The sequence below is a fragment of the Sparus aurata genome, chromosome 9, assembly GCF_900880675.1.
Source record: "Sparus aurata chromosome 9, fSpaAur1.1, whole genome shotgun sequence".
Taxonomy (NCBI): domain Eukaryota; kingdom Metazoa; phylum Chordata; class Actinopteri; order Spariformes; family Sparidae; genus Sparus; species Sparus aurata.
The window spans coordinates 34,369,780-34,384,983 of record NC_044195.1 but is presented as its reverse complement, the minus strand read 5'-3'; the positions used below and the strand labels follow the sequence as shown (position 1 = coordinate 34,384,983).

General features: G+C 43.1%; 1 protein-coding gene and 18 non-coding genes across 19 annotated transcripts; all 19 read right to left on the bottom strand.

The window, feature by feature from the left end:
- Positions 1-138: 138 nt before the first annotated feature.
- On the bottom strand, positions 139-212 carry trnan-guu (transfer RNA asparagine (anticodon GUU)). Its single transcript has one exon. It is a non-coding gene; the product is annotated as a tRNA-Asn (tRNA).
- A 345-nt stretch (positions 213-557) lies between these two features.
- trnat-agu (transfer RNA threonine (anticodon AGU)) lies at positions 558-631 on the bottom strand. Its single transcript has one exon. It is a non-coding gene; the product is annotated as a tRNA-Thr (tRNA).
- A 169-nt stretch (positions 632-800) lies between these two features.
- On the bottom strand, positions 801-874 carry trnat-ugu (transfer RNA threonine (anticodon UGU)). Its single transcript has one exon. It is a non-coding gene; the product is annotated as a tRNA-Thr (tRNA).
- Positions 875-1,120: 246 nt separating this feature from the next.
- On the bottom strand, positions 1,121-1,194 carry trnan-guu (transfer RNA asparagine (anticodon GUU)). The gene has a single exon. It is a non-coding gene; the product is annotated as a tRNA-Asn (tRNA).
- Positions 1,195-1,539: 345 nt separating this feature from the next.
- On the bottom strand, positions 1,540-1,613 carry trnat-agu (transfer RNA threonine (anticodon AGU)). Its single transcript has one exon. It is a non-coding gene; the product is annotated as a tRNA-Thr (tRNA).
- Positions 1,614-2,278: 665 nt separating this feature from the next.
- Positions 2,279-2,352, bottom strand: trnat-agu (transfer RNA threonine (anticodon AGU)). The gene has a single exon. It is a non-coding gene; the product is annotated as a tRNA-Thr (tRNA).
- Positions 2,353-2,598: 246 nt separating this feature from the next.
- trnan-guu (transfer RNA asparagine (anticodon GUU)) lies at positions 2,599-2,672 on the bottom strand. Its single transcript has one exon. It is a non-coding gene; the product is annotated as a tRNA-Asn (tRNA).
- Positions 2,673-3,017: 345 nt separating this feature from the next.
- Positions 3,018-3,091, bottom strand: trnat-agu (transfer RNA threonine (anticodon AGU)). Its single transcript has one exon. It is a non-coding gene; the product is annotated as a tRNA-Thr (tRNA).
- A 169-nt stretch (positions 3,092-3,260) lies between these two features.
- On the bottom strand, positions 3,261-3,334 carry trnat-agu (transfer RNA threonine (anticodon AGU)). The gene has a single exon. It is a non-coding gene; the product is annotated as a tRNA-Thr (tRNA).
- Positions 3,335-3,378: 44 nt separating this feature from the next.
- Positions 3,379-3,452, bottom strand: trnat-ugu (transfer RNA threonine (anticodon UGU)). The gene has a single exon. It is a non-coding gene; the product is annotated as a tRNA-Thr (tRNA).
- Positions 3,453-3,698: 246 nt separating this feature from the next.
- trnan-guu (transfer RNA asparagine (anticodon GUU)) lies at positions 3,699-3,772 on the bottom strand. The gene has a single exon. It is a non-coding gene; the product is annotated as a tRNA-Asn (tRNA).
- Positions 3,773-4,094: 322 nt separating this feature from the next.
- Positions 4,095-4,168, bottom strand: trnat-agu (transfer RNA threonine (anticodon AGU)). The gene has a single exon. It is a non-coding gene; the product is annotated as a tRNA-Thr (tRNA).
- Positions 4,169-4,338: 170 nt separating this feature from the next.
- On the bottom strand, positions 4,339-4,412 carry trnat-agu (transfer RNA threonine (anticodon AGU)). The gene has a single exon. It is a non-coding gene; the product is annotated as a tRNA-Thr (tRNA).
- A 492-nt stretch (positions 4,413-4,904) lies between these two features.
- Positions 4,905-4,978, bottom strand: trnan-guu (transfer RNA asparagine (anticodon GUU)). Its single transcript has one exon. It is a non-coding gene; the product is annotated as a tRNA-Asn (tRNA).
- Positions 4,979-5,323: 345 nt separating this feature from the next.
- Positions 5,324-5,397, bottom strand: trnat-agu (transfer RNA threonine (anticodon AGU)). Its single transcript has one exon. It is a non-coding gene; the product is annotated as a tRNA-Thr (tRNA).
- A 155-nt stretch (positions 5,398-5,552) lies between these two features.
- On the bottom strand, positions 5,553-5,626 carry trnat-ugu (transfer RNA threonine (anticodon UGU)). Its single transcript has one exon. It is a non-coding gene; the product is annotated as a tRNA-Thr (tRNA).
- A 246-nt stretch (positions 5,627-5,872) lies between these two features.
- On the bottom strand, positions 5,873-5,946 carry trnan-guu (transfer RNA asparagine (anticodon GUU)). The gene has a single exon. It is a non-coding gene; the product is annotated as a tRNA-Asn (tRNA).
- Positions 5,947-6,291: 345 nt separating this feature from the next.
- On the bottom strand, positions 6,292-6,365 carry trnat-agu (transfer RNA threonine (anticodon AGU)). The gene has a single exon. It is a non-coding gene; the product is annotated as a tRNA-Thr (tRNA).
- Positions 6,366-7,811: 1,446 nt separating this feature from the next.
- LOC115587541 (interleukin-10 receptor subunit beta-like) lies at positions 7,812-14,663 on the bottom strand. Its single transcript, XM_030427424.1, has 7 exons — positions 14,403-14,663; positions 13,074-13,197; positions 10,804-10,985; positions 10,012-10,172; positions 9,356-9,506; positions 9,106-9,251; positions 7,812-8,492 (listed from the first exon to the last, which is right to left on the bottom strand). The coding sequence occupies exons 1-7, from the start codon at positions 14,458-14,460 to the stop codon at positions 8,334-8,336; spliced, it is 981 nt and encodes a 326-aa protein (XP_030283284.1). The 5' UTR covers positions 14,461-14,663; the 3' UTR covers positions 7,812-8,333.
- Positions 14,664-15,204: the final 541 nt, after the last annotated feature.

Genomic DNA, 15,204 nt, shown 5'->3' with positions numbered 1-15,204 from the left:
GAACAAGGCTGCCATACTTTCTCAATCACATTTGATGATGTGGGATAGTCGGACTTGGTGACAACAGCAGGTGCTGGCACAAAAACTGTCTAATTTCCCTCATGCAGCCTGTAGGACTTGAAAGGAACAAAGAGTGCTCGTGCCTGGGTGGGCTTGAACCACCATCCTCTCGGTTAACAGCCGAGCGCGCTGGCCGATTGCGCCACAGAGACATGCTGTGGTGCTCGGTGGCCAAAGATCGTGGGTCGTCTTCTTCCGAAATAGGTTCTGCTGTGCTCAGACAACATGTACTTTTGATGTCATCAAAGAATCCCCTCTAATTGGAATAAATCCACAGTCTAGTAGATTGCTAACAATGAACACCATTCATTGTTCTTTCCAAGACAGCGACACAAAACATCAGTTTGTTTTCTTATCAATCATGTCTCTGTTTTCCATTTGCCTGTTCTTCCAGAAGAAATTCTTGATGGGTTCTGTAACGCTTGAAGTTGCATTGACTGCACGTGAGATAATAATGGTTTTAGTCCTCTGCAAACCTCTTTGAAAAAAGCCAAGGAAGGCACCGCTGGGATTTGAACCCAGGATCTCCTGTTTACTAGACAGGCACTTTGACCAACTAAGCCACGGCGCCCTCACTTTCAGCTTTCTCACAGAGTCTTACATGAAGCATGAAATCACACCAAAGTAGTTTGGCGAAAGATGCTTCGTTATTTGGTCAGGGCTAGGAAAAAAAAAAATAATAAAACAGAGCCAATCTAGCGGTGGGTGCCCTGTCGAACAGGAAACGCAAGGGGCAAGGAAGGCACCGCTGGGATTTGAACCCAGGATCTCCTGTTTACAAGACAGGCACTTTGACCAACTAAGCCACGGCACCATTACTCTTGAGTTTTCTGCACACTTTGATCGGAGCAGTTCTTCCAGATCTGGACTCAGCAGCCAGATCATTAAGCTGTAGACTGGGATCCAGTTGGGGAGCGGGAGCCTTTAAGGGTTCTGGAGAACAAAAGCCCCAGTTCCCTCTGGAGTGAATGGACATTGTGGCACCCTGCTTGACTTCGAGATGGTCAACTAAGTTCAGATAGATGCCCGGCAGTGGGACTTGAAAGGAACAAAGAGTGCTCGTCCCTGGGTGGGCTCGAACCACCATCCTCTCGGTTAACAGCCGAGCGCGCTGGCCGATTGCGCCACAGAGACATGCTGTGGTGCTCGGTGGCTAAAGATCGTGGGTCGGCTTCTTCCGAAATAGGTTCTGCTGTGCTCAGACAACATGTACTTTTGATGTCATCAAAGAATCCCCTCTAATTGGAATAAATCCACAGTCTAGTAGATTGCTAACAATGAACACCATTCATTGTTCTTTCCAAGACAGCGACACAAAACATCAGTTTGTTTTCTTATCAAACATGTCTCTGTTTTCCATTTCTCTGTTCTTCCAGAAGCCATTCTTGATGGGTTCTGTAACGCTTGAAGTTGCATTGAATGCACGTGAGATAATAATGGTTTTAGTCCTCTGCAAACCTCTTTGAAAAAAGCCAAGGAAGGCACCGCTGGGATCTGAACCCAGGATCTCCTGTTTACTAGACAGGCACTTTGACCAACTAAGCCACGGCGCCATTACTCTTGAGCTTTCTGCACACTTTGATTGGAGCAGTTTTTCCAGATCTGGACTCAGCAGCCAGATCATTAAGCTGCAGACTGGGATCCAGTTGGGGGGCGGGAGCCTTTCAGGGTTCTGGAGAACAAAAGACCCCATTCCCTCTGGAGTGAATGGACATCGTGTCACCCTGCTTGACGTGGAGATGGTCAACTGAGTTCAGATAGATGCCTGGCAGTGGGACTTGACAGGAAGAAAGAGTGCTCGTCCCTGGGTGGGCTTGAACCACCATCCTCTCGGTTAACGGCCGAGCGCGTTGGCCGATTGCGCCACAGAGACATGCTGTGGTGCTCGGTGGCTAAAGATCGTGGGTCGGCTTCTTCCGAAATAGGTTCTGCTGTGCTCAGACAACATGTACTTTTGATGTCATCAAAGAATCCCCTCTAATTGGAATAAATCCACAGTCTAGTAGATTGCTAACAACGAACACCATTCATTGTTCTTTCCAAGACAGCGACACAAAACATCAGTTTGTTTTCTTATCAAATATATCTCTGTTTTCCATTTCTCTGTTCTTCCAGAAGCCATTCTTGATGGGTTCTGTAACGCTTGAAGTTGCATTGAATGCACGTGAGATAATAATGGTTTTAGTCCTCTGCAAACCTCTTTGAAAAAAGCCAAGGAAGGCACCGCTGGGATCTGAACCCAGGATCTCCTGTTTACTAGACAGGCACTTTGACCAACTAAGCCACGGCGCCATTACTCTTGAGCTTTCTGCACACTTTGATCGGAGCAGTTTTTCCAGATCTGGACTCAGCAGCCAGATCATTAAGCTGCAGACTGGGATCCAGTTGGGGGGCGGGAGCCTTTAAGGGTTCTGGAGAACAAAAGACCCCATTCCTTCTGGAGTGAAAGAACATCGTGTCACCCTGCTTGACGTGGAGATGGTCAACTAAGTTCAGATAGATGCCTGGCAGTGGGACTTGACAGGAACAAAGAGTGCTCGTCCCTGGGTGGGCTCGAACCACCATCCTCTCAGTTAACAGCCGAGCGCGCTGGCCGATTGCGCCACAGAGACATGCTGTGGTGCTCGGTGGCCAAAGATCGTGGGTCGGCTTCTTCCGAAATAGGTTCTGCTGTGCTCAGACAACATGTACTTTTGATGTCATCAAAGAATCCCCTCTAATTGGAATAAATCCACAGTCTAGTAGATTGCTAACAATGAACACCATTCATTGTTCTTTCCAAGACAGCGACATAAAACATCAGTTTGTTTTCTTATCAAACATGTCTCTGTTTTCCATTTCCCTGTTCTTCCAGAAGACATTCTTGATGGGTTCTGTAACGCTTGAAGTTGCATCGAATGCACGTGAGATAATAATGGTTTTAGTCCTCTGCAAACCTCTTTGAAAAAAGCCAAGGAAGGAACCGCTGGGATTTGAACCCAGGATCTCCTGTTTACTAGACAGGCACTTTGACCAACTAAGCCACAGCGCCCTAGCTTTCAGGGCTCTCACAGAGTCTTACATGAAGCATGAAATCACACCAAAGTAGTTATGTGAAAGATGCTTCGTTATTTGGTCAGGGCTAGGAAAAAAAAAATAATAATACAACAGCCAATCTAGTGGTTGGTGCCCTGTCGAACAGGAAACGCAAGGGGCAAGGAAGGCACCGCTGGGATTCGAACCCAGGATCTCCTGTTTACTAGACAGGCACTTTGACCAACTAAGCCACGGTGCCCTAGCTTTCAGCTCTCTCACAACAGGAAAGGCAAGGGGCAAGGAAGGCACCGCTGGGATTCGAACCCAGGATCTCCTGTTTACAAGACAGGCACTTTGACCAACTAAGCCACGGCGCCATTACTCTTGAGTTTTCTGCACACTTTGATCGGAGCAGTTTTTCCAGATCTGGACTCAGTAGCCAGATCATTAAGCTGTAGACTGGGATCCAGTTTGGGGGCAGGAGCCTTTAAGGGTTCTGGAGAACAAAAGCTACAATTCCGTCTGAAGTGAATGGACATTGTGTCACCCTGCTTGACTTGGAGATGGTCAACTAAGTTCAGATAGATGCCTGGCAGTTGGACTTGAAAGGAACAAAGAGTGCTCGTCCCTGGGTGGGCTCGAACCACCATCCTCTCGGTTAACAGCCGAGCGCGCTGGCCGATTGCGCCACAGAGACATGCTGTAGTGCTCGGTGGCCAAAGATCGTGGGTCGGCTTCTTCTGAAATAGGTTCTGCTGTGCTCAGACAACATGTAATTTTGATGTCATCAAAGAATCCCCTCTAATTGGAATAAATCCACAGTCTAGTATATTGCTAACAATGAACACCATTCATTGTTCTTTCCAAGACAGTGACACAAAACATCAGTTTGTTTTCCATTTCTCTGTTCTTCCAGAAGACATTCTTGATGGGTTCTGTAACGCTTGAAGTTGCATTGAATGCACGTGAGACAATAATGGTTTTAGTCCTCTGCAAACCTCTTTGAAAAAAGCCAAGGAAGGCACCGCTGGGATTCGAACCCAGGATCTCCTGTTTACTAGACAGGCACTTTGACCAACTAAGCCACGGCGCCCTCACTTTCAGCTTTCTCACAGAGTCTTACATGAAGCATGAAATCACACCAAAGTAGTTTGGCGAAAGATGCTTCGTTATTTGGTCAGGGCTAGGAAAAAAAAATAATAATACAACAGAGCCAATCTAGTGGTTGGTGCCCTGTCGAACAGGAAACGCAAGGGGCAAGGAAGGCACCACTGGGATTTGAACCCAGGATCTCCTGTTTACTAGACAGGCACTTTGACCAACTAAGCCACGGCACCCTAGCTTTCAGCTCTCTCACAGAGTCTTACATGAAGCATGAAATCACACCAAAGTAGTTTGGCGAAAGATGCTTCGTTACTTGGTCAGGGCTAGGAAAAAAACAAAAAAAAACACAACAGAGCCAATCTAGTGGTGGGTGCCCTGTCGAACAGGAAAGGCAAGGGGCAAGGAAGGCACCGCTGGGATTTGAACCCAGGATCTCCTGTTTACTAGACAGGCACTTTGACCAACTAAGCCATGGCACCATTACTCGTGAGCTTTCTGCACACTTTGATCGGAGCAGTTTTTCCAGATCTGGACTCAGCAGCCAGATCATTAAGCTGTAGACTGGGATCCAGTTGGGGGGCGGGAGCCTTTAAGGGTTCTGGAGAACAAAAGCCCCAGTTCCCTCTGGAGTGAATGGACATCGTGTCACCCTGCTTGACTTGGAGATGGTCAACTAAGTTCAGATAGATGCCTGGCAGTGGGACTTGACAGGAAGAAAGACTGCTCGTCCCTGGGTGGGCTCGAACCACCATCCTCTCGGTTAACAGCCGAGCGCGCTGGCCGATTGCGCCACAGAGACATGCTGTGGTGCTCGGTGGCCAAAGATCGTGGGTCGTCTTCTTCCGAAATAGGTTCTGCTGTGCTCAGACAACATGTACTTTTGATGTCATCAAAGAATCCCCTCTAATTGGAATAAATCCACAGTCTAGTAGATTGCTAACAACGAACACCATTCATTGTTCTTTCCAAGACAGCGACACAAAACATCAGTTTGTTTTCTTATCAAACATGTCTCTGTTTTCCATTTCCCTGTTCTTCCAGAAGACATTCTTGATGGGTTCTGTAACGCTTGAAGTTGCATCGAATGCACGTGAGATAATAATGGTTTTAGTCCTCTGCAAACCTCTTTGAAAAAAGCCAAGGAAGGCACCGCTGGGATTTGAACCCAGGATCTCCTGTTTACTAGACAGGCACTTTGACCAACTAAGCCACGGCACCCTCACTTTCAGCTCTCTCACAGAGTCTTACATGAAGCATGAAATCACACCAAAGTAGTTTGGCGAAAGATGCTTCGTTATTTGGTCAGGGCTAGGAAAAAAACACAACAGAGCCAATCTAGTGGTGGGTGCCCTGTCGAACAGGAAACGCAAGGAAGGCACCGCTGGGATTCGAACCCAGGATCTCCTGTTTACAAGACAGGCACTTTGACCAACTAAGCCACGGCGCCATTACTCTTGAGTTTTCCACACACTTTGATCGGAGCAGTTTTTCCAGATCTGGACTCAGCAGCCAGATCATTAAGCTGTAGACTGGGATCCTGTTGGGGGGCGGGAGTCTTTAAGGGTTCTGGAGAACAAAAGCCCCAGTTCCCTCTGGAGTGAATGGACATCATGGCACCCTGCTTGACTTGGAGATGGCCAACTAAGTTCAGATAGATGCCTGGCAGTGGGACTTGACAGGAAGAAAGAGTGCTCGTCCCTGGGTGGGCTCGAACCACCATCCTCTCGGTTAACAGCCGAGCGCGCTGGCCGATTGCGCCACAGAGACATGCTGTGGTGCTCGGTGGCCAAAGATCGTGGTTTGTCTTCTTCCGAAATAGGTTCTGCTGTGCTCAGACAACATGTACTTTTGATGTCATCAAAGAATCCCCTCTAATTGGAATAAATCCACAGTCTAGTAGATTGCTAACAATGAACACCATTCATTGTTCTTTCCAAGACAGCGACACAAAACATCAGTTTGTTTTCTTATCAAACATGTCTCTGTTTTCCATTTCCCTGTTCTTCCAGAAGACATTCTTGATGGGTTCTGTAACGCTTGAAGTTGCATCGAATGCACGTGAGATAATAATGGTTTTAGTCCTCTGCAAACCTCTTTGAAAAAAGCCAAGGAAGGCACCGCTGGGATTTGAACCCAGGATCTCCTGTTTACTAGACAGGCACTTTGACCAACTAAGCCACGGCGCCCTTTCAGCTCTCTCACAGAGTCTTACATGAAGCATGAAATCACACTGGAAAAGATGCTTCGTTATTTGGTCAGTGCTAGGAAAAAAACACAACAGAGCCAACAAGTTCAGATTGATGTCTAGCAGTGGGACTTGACAGGAACACATTTATTTCACCTGTCACTGGTTCTAATATTATGGCTCTCAGTGTATACACATGTTAAATGCTTTTTACAGATACACTCAGACCCTCCCAAAAAAGACTAAACATTTCTACAATGACACATAAATCAACCATAAACACACAAAAACTCCACAAATCTTTACAAGTTCACAAAAGACTTCCATAAATACACAGAAATTCTCCACTACACACAAAAACCTCAGAAATTCACACAAGTTTGCCACAAATACACACAAATTCTGTACAATGACACAAAATCAACACAAAGACACTCAAAACCTCCACAAATACACATCAAACCTCCACAATGACACAGAATCTTTCCTTATAGACACAAAATCTTCACAAACCTCCACAAAGACACGTGAACCTACCACTGCTCTTCTTTGTCTTCTTGCAGGTGATGGAAGAGTTAAAAGGATGAATCTCCAAGACGGACGAGACAAACATCATCCATCACCTGGACTTTACATCAAACATCAAACCTGGCTGATACATCTGCAGCAGACTGACGGTCAGTTGTTTCTTCAGAACCAGCAGATGAGCAGTGAAGAGGAAGAGAAGGAGGCAACTCGAGTTGGACAACAGTTTCCAGAATTGAATCCTGATTTCCTGTAATTAAGTTTTGTGGACTGACATTTTTTGATGACGGCTAACACAGGTCTTTGTTTCACCTGTTCAGAGATGTCGACCTTGCAGGAGATGTAATCATATAAGCAAACAGACTCACACTCTCAGCTGTGATTCTGAGCCTGAACAACCAGCGTTCTAACTCGCTGTCGTTCACAGTTGACATCAGTGCATTCAGCAACTCTGTTAATAAGAGTTATGTGTTTTTAATACGAGGGAGTGTGGGAGGTCATCGTGCATCCCATGATGCACTGCAGCCCAAAGATTTGTTCCTGTAAGCTAACATGGTGAAAGAAGCATTTGTTACATCAGTGAATCAGCATCGTTTTACCGGCTTGAGGACCAAAGGGTCACGGAAACTCTATTTATTTATTAATTTTGTCTATTAAAAATATCAAATAATGGATTAAATTGTAATTGAGTCAATTTATTATTAATAGATACATTTATTAATGCCTGCATTTGTTCGTGTACAGTGAGTTAAATGCTTTATTACCATTTCTGTGACACGTGTGGTTCAGTAGCTTCCAGGTCAGGTGACCCATTGACCAAAGATGGATGCTGAGGTGTCTCTATGTACACCTGTGGTCTCACCTGTGGTCTCACCTGTGGTTGCACAATTACCTGATTCATGTCAGAATAAAACCAAACCCATGCGTTTGAACAATGACTTTATTTATGTTGAACTGAATTCTACATGAACACTGCACATCATTTCACTTTTTGACTCGTAGCTTCTCTGAACCATTGCCGCTGCATTCTGAATTTAATTTAATTAAGAAAACCTTCATATTTCACCGACGAGGCAAAGTTAAGTCAGGAAATGTGACCACTTGGTGGCGGATTCCACATCCACGTCTTCCAGCACCATGAATACTTTAGTGTGGGCGGCTCCGGTTCTTCAGTTACACTCTGGTGATCAGGATGGCACAGCACAAAAACAACTTCACTGGGATGAGGTATTGATGTACCTCCAACATCTCTGCTGCCCAGTCGCTTCACAGTAACACCTGCTCCTGCTGAGGGATAATACCGAGCTGCTGCAGAGTTTGTTGCCTTAAAACACTGAAATCCACAGAAATCGATGATTCCATTGTTTGTCAGAGTGTGTCAAGTCGTTGATAACGGTCCCTGTCATCAGCTCTTCTTCATTGCTTTTGTGTGTTTCAGTCTCCTCTAGCTCTCCCCGACGATGAGGCTGCAGCTCGTCCCCGTGTCCTGCAGAGGGCTCCCTTCCTCTACAGACCCGTCGTCTGCAACGATGCTGACGGGGTCGTAGTGCTCCTCCGGTGGGTGGGAGTCCCGCATGGCCATGTACATGGACGACTTGGGCGCCTGAGGGGCAGAAAGGAGATGAACTGATTGTTGTATCACGGTTAGAGAAGGAGATAAAGGACACGAGTTCTGACTGCACCGTTAGAAACTTGGACTTTTCTCCAAATTGTTTTGACTGTTTTTCTCGGGATTTTGCCAACTCGACATCTGTGACTCTTGTTCTTGGAAATCTGAGTTTAAAGGTGGAATTTGATCGTTACCTCAGAATTCTTCCAACTTGTTTCTCAGGATTGTTGAGTTTTAAGTCTGAATTTAACTGTTTTTCCACAGAATTCTGATTTTGAAGTTGAAGTTTTTGTTGTTTTTTCTCAGAATTTTGACTGTTTTCTTGGAATTTCTGAATTCAAAGTTAGAATTCTGAGCTTCAGGTTCAAATTCTGACTTTTTCTCAGAAGCAAATATCAACATTCTGACATTTAGCTCAGAACTCCCAGTTCTGTCATGTGACCCTGATCCCCTCACTCATTAAGACTTCAGAAGAAGGGAAAACATTTCACATGACTCTTCTACACGTTTGAACTCTGCACATTCTTTGATAACATTTGACTTTTAGACTTCGATCAGTCGTGACACTCGTTCTCACACAGATCCGTGCAGAGGTATGAACACACACCTCTTTGAAGCGTTGCGGCAGCAAATCTTTCGGACAGAGAAAGTTGGATATACGTTTCCGATACACCACCGCCAGCACCAGTGCCGCCGCCGCCACGGCAATGACCAAGAACGTCACCACCGCTGCCACCCACGGAACCCCAGGTTCTGCAGAACAATCGGACATCAGTTTGTTTGTCACTTTACTTCACTGCTGCAGAAGCATCGCAATATGAATGAAACACACTAATCTTATTTCTGGGTGAACTTACTGCTGGTGGTGCGTTCACAGGCTGGTTCGCTGGGCTCGCCTGGCTTGGGGTTCATCAGGGCGTTGATGTGGACCTGGACGCAGTACGAGGTCCAGCGCTCCAGTTTATCCAGAACAAACCGGCTCTGCAGTAAGTTGGTGCGGCTGACTGCCTGTAGGAGGCGACAGAGGAGAGGTCAGGTGTGCAGCAGCGACAGGTAACCACGGAGACCACAGGTGAGACGAGAGGGGAGACTGTGATCCTTCACCACTGAACATCTGAGAAACATCTGATGGATTTTGGTTTTTGACCATTTTCTCAAAAGTCTTCTGACTTTTTTCTTGAAATTCTGATTATAAACTCAAATTTTTACATTTTTTTTTAGAATTCTTCCAACTTATATCACAGAACTTTAACTTTTTCTCTGAATTCTAATTTTAAAAGTTGGAATTTTGATAGTTTTCTCAGAATTATTTTGACTTTATTGTCAGAATTTGGACATTGTGACAAATACTTGATTTATTGCTCTGAATATGGACCACTTTCTCAAAATTCCTATGAATTTTTTTTTCTCCAAACTCTGATTTTAAAGTCAGATTTGAACTGTTTTCTCAAATTCTTCCAAATGTTTTGTCCCCAAACTAATGTATAATTACACTTTTCACATGACATCCCACCTCCTTCTCGTGGCCTTCCTTCCAGTGGGTGATGTTATAGATGACATTTGAAGCGCCGTAAGCCTCCTTGAGTGTGGAGCGAGCAAACACCGGATCTGTAATGATGACTTCTATCGTGTCCTCGGTGGAGATGAGAGACACGTTGGGTGGACCGATGACGGCTGAGGAAGAGAGAGAAGAGAAGAGAGGGACAGCGTGAGGAGGGAGATAACACGACTAAAGCAACATGGTGGTGAGACTGAAATCAAACGATGAGATAAAAGATGCTACATCCCTTTAACTCCCGATTTCTTCTCTGAACTGAAGCCAGTAAAACATCGACGTCTCTCAGGAAGATAAAGCCACAGCAGCAGCATGTTTTGCATATCAAGTTGTGTTTACAGTACGATGATGCAAATTCTACGGCTTCAGTAAATCCCAGAGCTTTCTGTGGCAGGCAGGCAAATTACCAATCGAGAGCAGAGCAGGAGAATGTGTCCAAGCGTGGAGGCAACATACGATGAGCCAAAAACATGGAGCTTATTCTTTAGAGCCTGTGTTGGGTTGGTATGAAAACACATTTCTGTATTTTATATTCATATTTTCTGCAAGCTGAATTAAGAAGAAGACCCGAATCATTAAGAATATGTCAGAGACAAAGTTTCACAGCGTTAATAAGTTTCTCCCGACGACGCAACTCACAAAATTGAGTGATTTTTGGAGGGAGTCTGGGGAGATCTCCTGTATCTGATGAGAAACACAACTGTACACATCTGTAATACCAATGAACACCTGTGCAGTGTTTGGACTCACTGTCTCTATCCAGAAAGATCTCTTTGCTCTCCACCCAGTCGGAGCTCTCCGCCCCGAGCTGTGCTCGCACTCTGCCGGTAAACTTTCCGTACACGGAGATGGAGGAGTCCGGCTGGCTGCTGAAGTCACACTGGAGTTGCGAGGAGTTCGTACAAATCGTTTTGTAGGGTGTGAATCGGCTCCTGTGGACAAAACACAGTGGCGCCACGTCAGACGTGATGTCGAGCTCTCAGTTCCAGGTGTGTCTGTGATGGTGTTCACTGTCACATCATCTGTTACTGGAGACGCTTTCACCGTCTCATCAGAAAGAAACTGAACAAAACCTGACAGAAAATGCACATTTATCATTTTACATTAGACTTAGACTTCTCTTTATTGATCCTTTTGGGATGACTCCCGCAAGGAAATTGGATTTCCAGCAGCTTACAAGTAGGAAAGAGCAAACAATAGACAGTAAACAATAAAACTCTTAGCTACATATAGAAAGCAGACAATAAATAAACAGTAAAAAATTAACTCTTAGCTATACATGTATAAATATAAAGTAGAGATAAGAATAAAAGTAAGATGGAATAAAATTCACGGAAAATAAAATCAAATAAGATAAATACATTTAGAGAGCTGTATAGAGGGTGAATATAGATAAATAAAGATAAATATATGGGACTGTATATGGCATTGCGGATAAATGACATTAGCGGGAATTAGCCGTTAAGTTAAAATATTGCACTGAAGTGGTGGATCAAGTTATTGCGCAGGTATGTATGAGTAGATTATTAATTATTAAGTGCACTCCATCTAATTAATAATCTATTCATACATACCTGTGCATTAACTGCTTTAAGTAAAAGTGAACGTAAATGTTATGAACATAAATATCAAATTATATTAATTAACATCCGGGTCGCAAAAGTACAAATTATTCATGGTACGATAACGAACTCAGGAAATATTATACTACATTTTTATCAGGTTCAGTGACTTTTAAAAAAAAACTAAATGTTTGTTGGTTTAACAAACGCTTTATATATTATATCTTATATATTTATATTGTCCTGACATACATGCAACTTAATCTACACTTAATCTTCTGTAATCTGAGAGGCGGCTGAGTGTGTTTTTGTGTTGAGGGTCTACTTTAAATAATATACTTTTTATTACATGAATTCAGTTCATGTTCACGGCACGTTTACCTTGAGAGGGATTTATTGCTGCGACCCAACTAAACACCATCTCTGCTGTATGTTGCCAAAATATAATATAAATACTGAAATAATATTAAATAAACACACATAATGTGACACTGATGTTACATAACTTCACAGTAAATGGTGTCAAGGTAAATGAGGAACAGTGATGTCATCTGTGTACTGTGTGTAATGTGTGTACTGTGTGTAATGTGTGTACTGTGTGTAATGTGTGTACTGCGTGTGTCAGCATTCATTAACAGTCAGTCGGTGTTCCGGCTGTTTCCCAGAAGAGAAGCTGCATCTGTTCATACGCTGATGTTGTTGCTGATAAGAGCAGCGAGTCACTTTTCAGTTTGACAGTTATTGAAATGATGCACCTGATAAAAATCTGGCTGTTAAACCCTCAACACAAAAACACACTCAGCCGCCTCTCAGATTACACAAACCACTTCACACGTACGACCACCAGCCGGACTCATTCAGATTGATCCCAGCACTTAAACACTCCGGTGTTTGTGTCAGAGGAGTCAAATCTTTGAGAGATTGATGATTCTGATTCTGACAAAAACTGTCCACTGCTAATGATTATTCTCATTCTTGGTTATTCTCTCTATTAATTGATTAGTTGTTTGGTCCATAAAATGTCAGAAAGTCTGGTTTTGTCCACAACCCAAATATAATCAGTTTGTTGTCACAGAGGAGGAAAGAAACCAGAGAATATTGACATTTAAGACACCGGAATCAGAGAATTCCGACTTTTATTTCCTTTCAAAATGAGTCAAACCGATTAATCAATTATTTAAATAGTTGCCGCTTCATTTAATAGTTGATAACTAATTGATTAATTGCAGCAGCTCTCCTCTGCTGTGTCAATCTTTTCACTTACTTGAAAGTAATAATAAGGAAGAAAACCTTTTAGATGAGACTCAACAGATATCTGATAGTGAAAGTAATCCCAGGGTTGTAGATCTGTTGATCAGCTGTTGATTTAAACAGCTTTGACAGCTGTGCAGCAACAGCGCAGACTGACGTTGGAGTGTTTGCTGAAGCTGAGAGATTCTGTGATTACTGTTGACTCACTTGTACTCTGATGTGTAGACCAGGCCGCCGGCTGCTCCTTCAGGTGGATCCCACCTCAGCACCAGGTTCATGTTGAAGGAGGTCAAGCTGACGTTTGTGGGTCCGCTGAGGACTCCTGATACCGCTGCACAGTCCAAATACATAAAATATGATACACAATGTGATCTCTAGCTAGCTAGACAGCCTATATAGAATTGCGAATAGAAAACATTTTCCTATGCTTGCTCACTCTGGCATGTTCTCAGAAATTGTATTAATATGTACAGTGACTGTCAAGTAAAACAATTCAGTAAATATTGCTATTTATGTTAAAATCAACTGTAAGATTTCATAAAATGACATGCTACGTTACTGATACTTAACATGCTAACAGTCTGTGGAACATGTTTATTCAGAAAGAGGAAGACAGACCAATACATTTTTTCAGTTTCATTGATATTTTTAAAAAACCTAAAGGCCTTCTGTCATATTTTAAAAACCTAAACCTAAATAACTACATAAAACACAAAATGTTACAAAATAAAAAAAATAGCATTTCTAGCTAATGCAGGCATGTCTTCTGAAATGTTATTAATATGTACCGTCTCTGTCAAATTAAGAAATAAAACAAGATAAATAGTGCGTTTAATGCACAAATTTAAAGTAAAATGTAAGTTTAAATTCAACGTACATGATAAGTTAATGATAGTTAGCATGCTAACAGGCAGTGGAAACTGCAGACAGACACAATAAGGAAAATTATTAATTATGACTGTTACTGTATTATTATTACTATTATTATTATTATTATTATTATTATTATTATTATCAATTGTAACCTGAACATATCTCATCAAACCATTTAAATTCTCTATACAGTAGTTTACACTTTTAAGTTTAGAGCTAACTGGCTAACTGACTTCGTCTTTACTGTTAGCCTGAAGTTAGCTCATATAAACAGACCACAGGTCTAAAGTAAGAGTTCACGTCAGGACAAACAACTTTTTTAAATAAATATTATTTATAGGAAGTCAACATAAATACATATAAATACAGTCTTTAGGGTTATAAACTGTCTGTACGAGGCAATAAGCTAAATATACTTGTTTCCTGTACTGTAATTATTAGCGACGAAGAAGAGTTTGTAAGGGTCCCCACAAGCACCAAACGACACCTCGTTTCTAAAACAGTCGATTTAAGTTCAAACTGAGGAACCATGTTGAATCAAACTTCTTTGATAGAGGCCGAATACTTTAAAATTTTTACACCCGGTTGTCTCGTCCTGCTAGAAGCTAAGAAGAGGAACAACTCCGAGCACACACACGTTATCGATCAAAGGTTATTGATTACCTCTGGGTCCATGTAGTGTTGAGAGCGTCAGGATGAAGACACACACACGAGCTGACATGTTGCCGAACTCTCCTTCAGTCACTGTGTTCTGTAGTTCAGCTGGGTAGTGTGTGTGTGTGTGTGTGTGTGTGCAGGTGTCTGTGAGTGTGTTTCATTATAAACAGTGTATTTCCTGGTACGGCTCGCGCACAGGAGGCGGGGGGAAGCCCGAGGAAACGAAACTAGTCCCTGCACAGAAACGTCTGCCGCTTCGAGGAAAACAGCCAATCGGCGTCAAGAGATATAAAAAACATCACCCATCTGAATCTGTCGAATAAATAAGTATGTGAAATGTCGCGAGAGTTCATAGTTTGCGTGTTTTTGTTGGTGTTACGCAGCTTCAGGTGACAAGTGCGCTGACACCTGCAGCAGGGCGGAACCAGGGGCACCTGGTATTAAATGTATACTTCGAGGCATTCCAGGCATTTTTAACAGTTTTCTAAACTAAGTTAGTAAATAAATATTCAGATTTCATTCTGGAAATGTGCTTTGTGTTGTTTAACTTTGATTTCTTCTGTGTCTTCATGTTGGAACAGTTGGTTTTATCCTGTAGGCGGCGCTCTCTTCTCTTCTGTTGTCGTCGAGCTCTCTAACTAACATTTTCTTGTAATTCCAAAGAAACTGTTACTGAAGTAAAGCTGCCTGACGCGCGTCACTTCCTGTTTCTAGGTTCTTTACTTTCCTTTACAAGAACGAGTTCCAGGTGTTCACAGCATGATAACAACATCATATATGTTCCCTGAATGTCACAATGAAAGAAAAA

Bases quoted from the DNA above. Each gene is read 5' to 3' on its own strand.
- LOC115587541 (XM_030427424.1), bottom strand. From the start codon at position 14,460: ATGTCAGCTCGTGTGTGTGTCTTCATCCTGACGCTCTCAACACTACAT. The intron at 13,198-14,402 runs GTAATCAATAAC...TGGACTGTGCAG, and splicing joins AACACTACATGGACCCAGAG to CGGTATCAGGAGTCCTCAGC. The intron at 9,507-10,011 runs GTGGGATGTCAT...CGCCTCCTACAG, and splicing joins AGGAAGGCCACGAGAAGGAG to GCAGTCAGCCGCACCAACTT.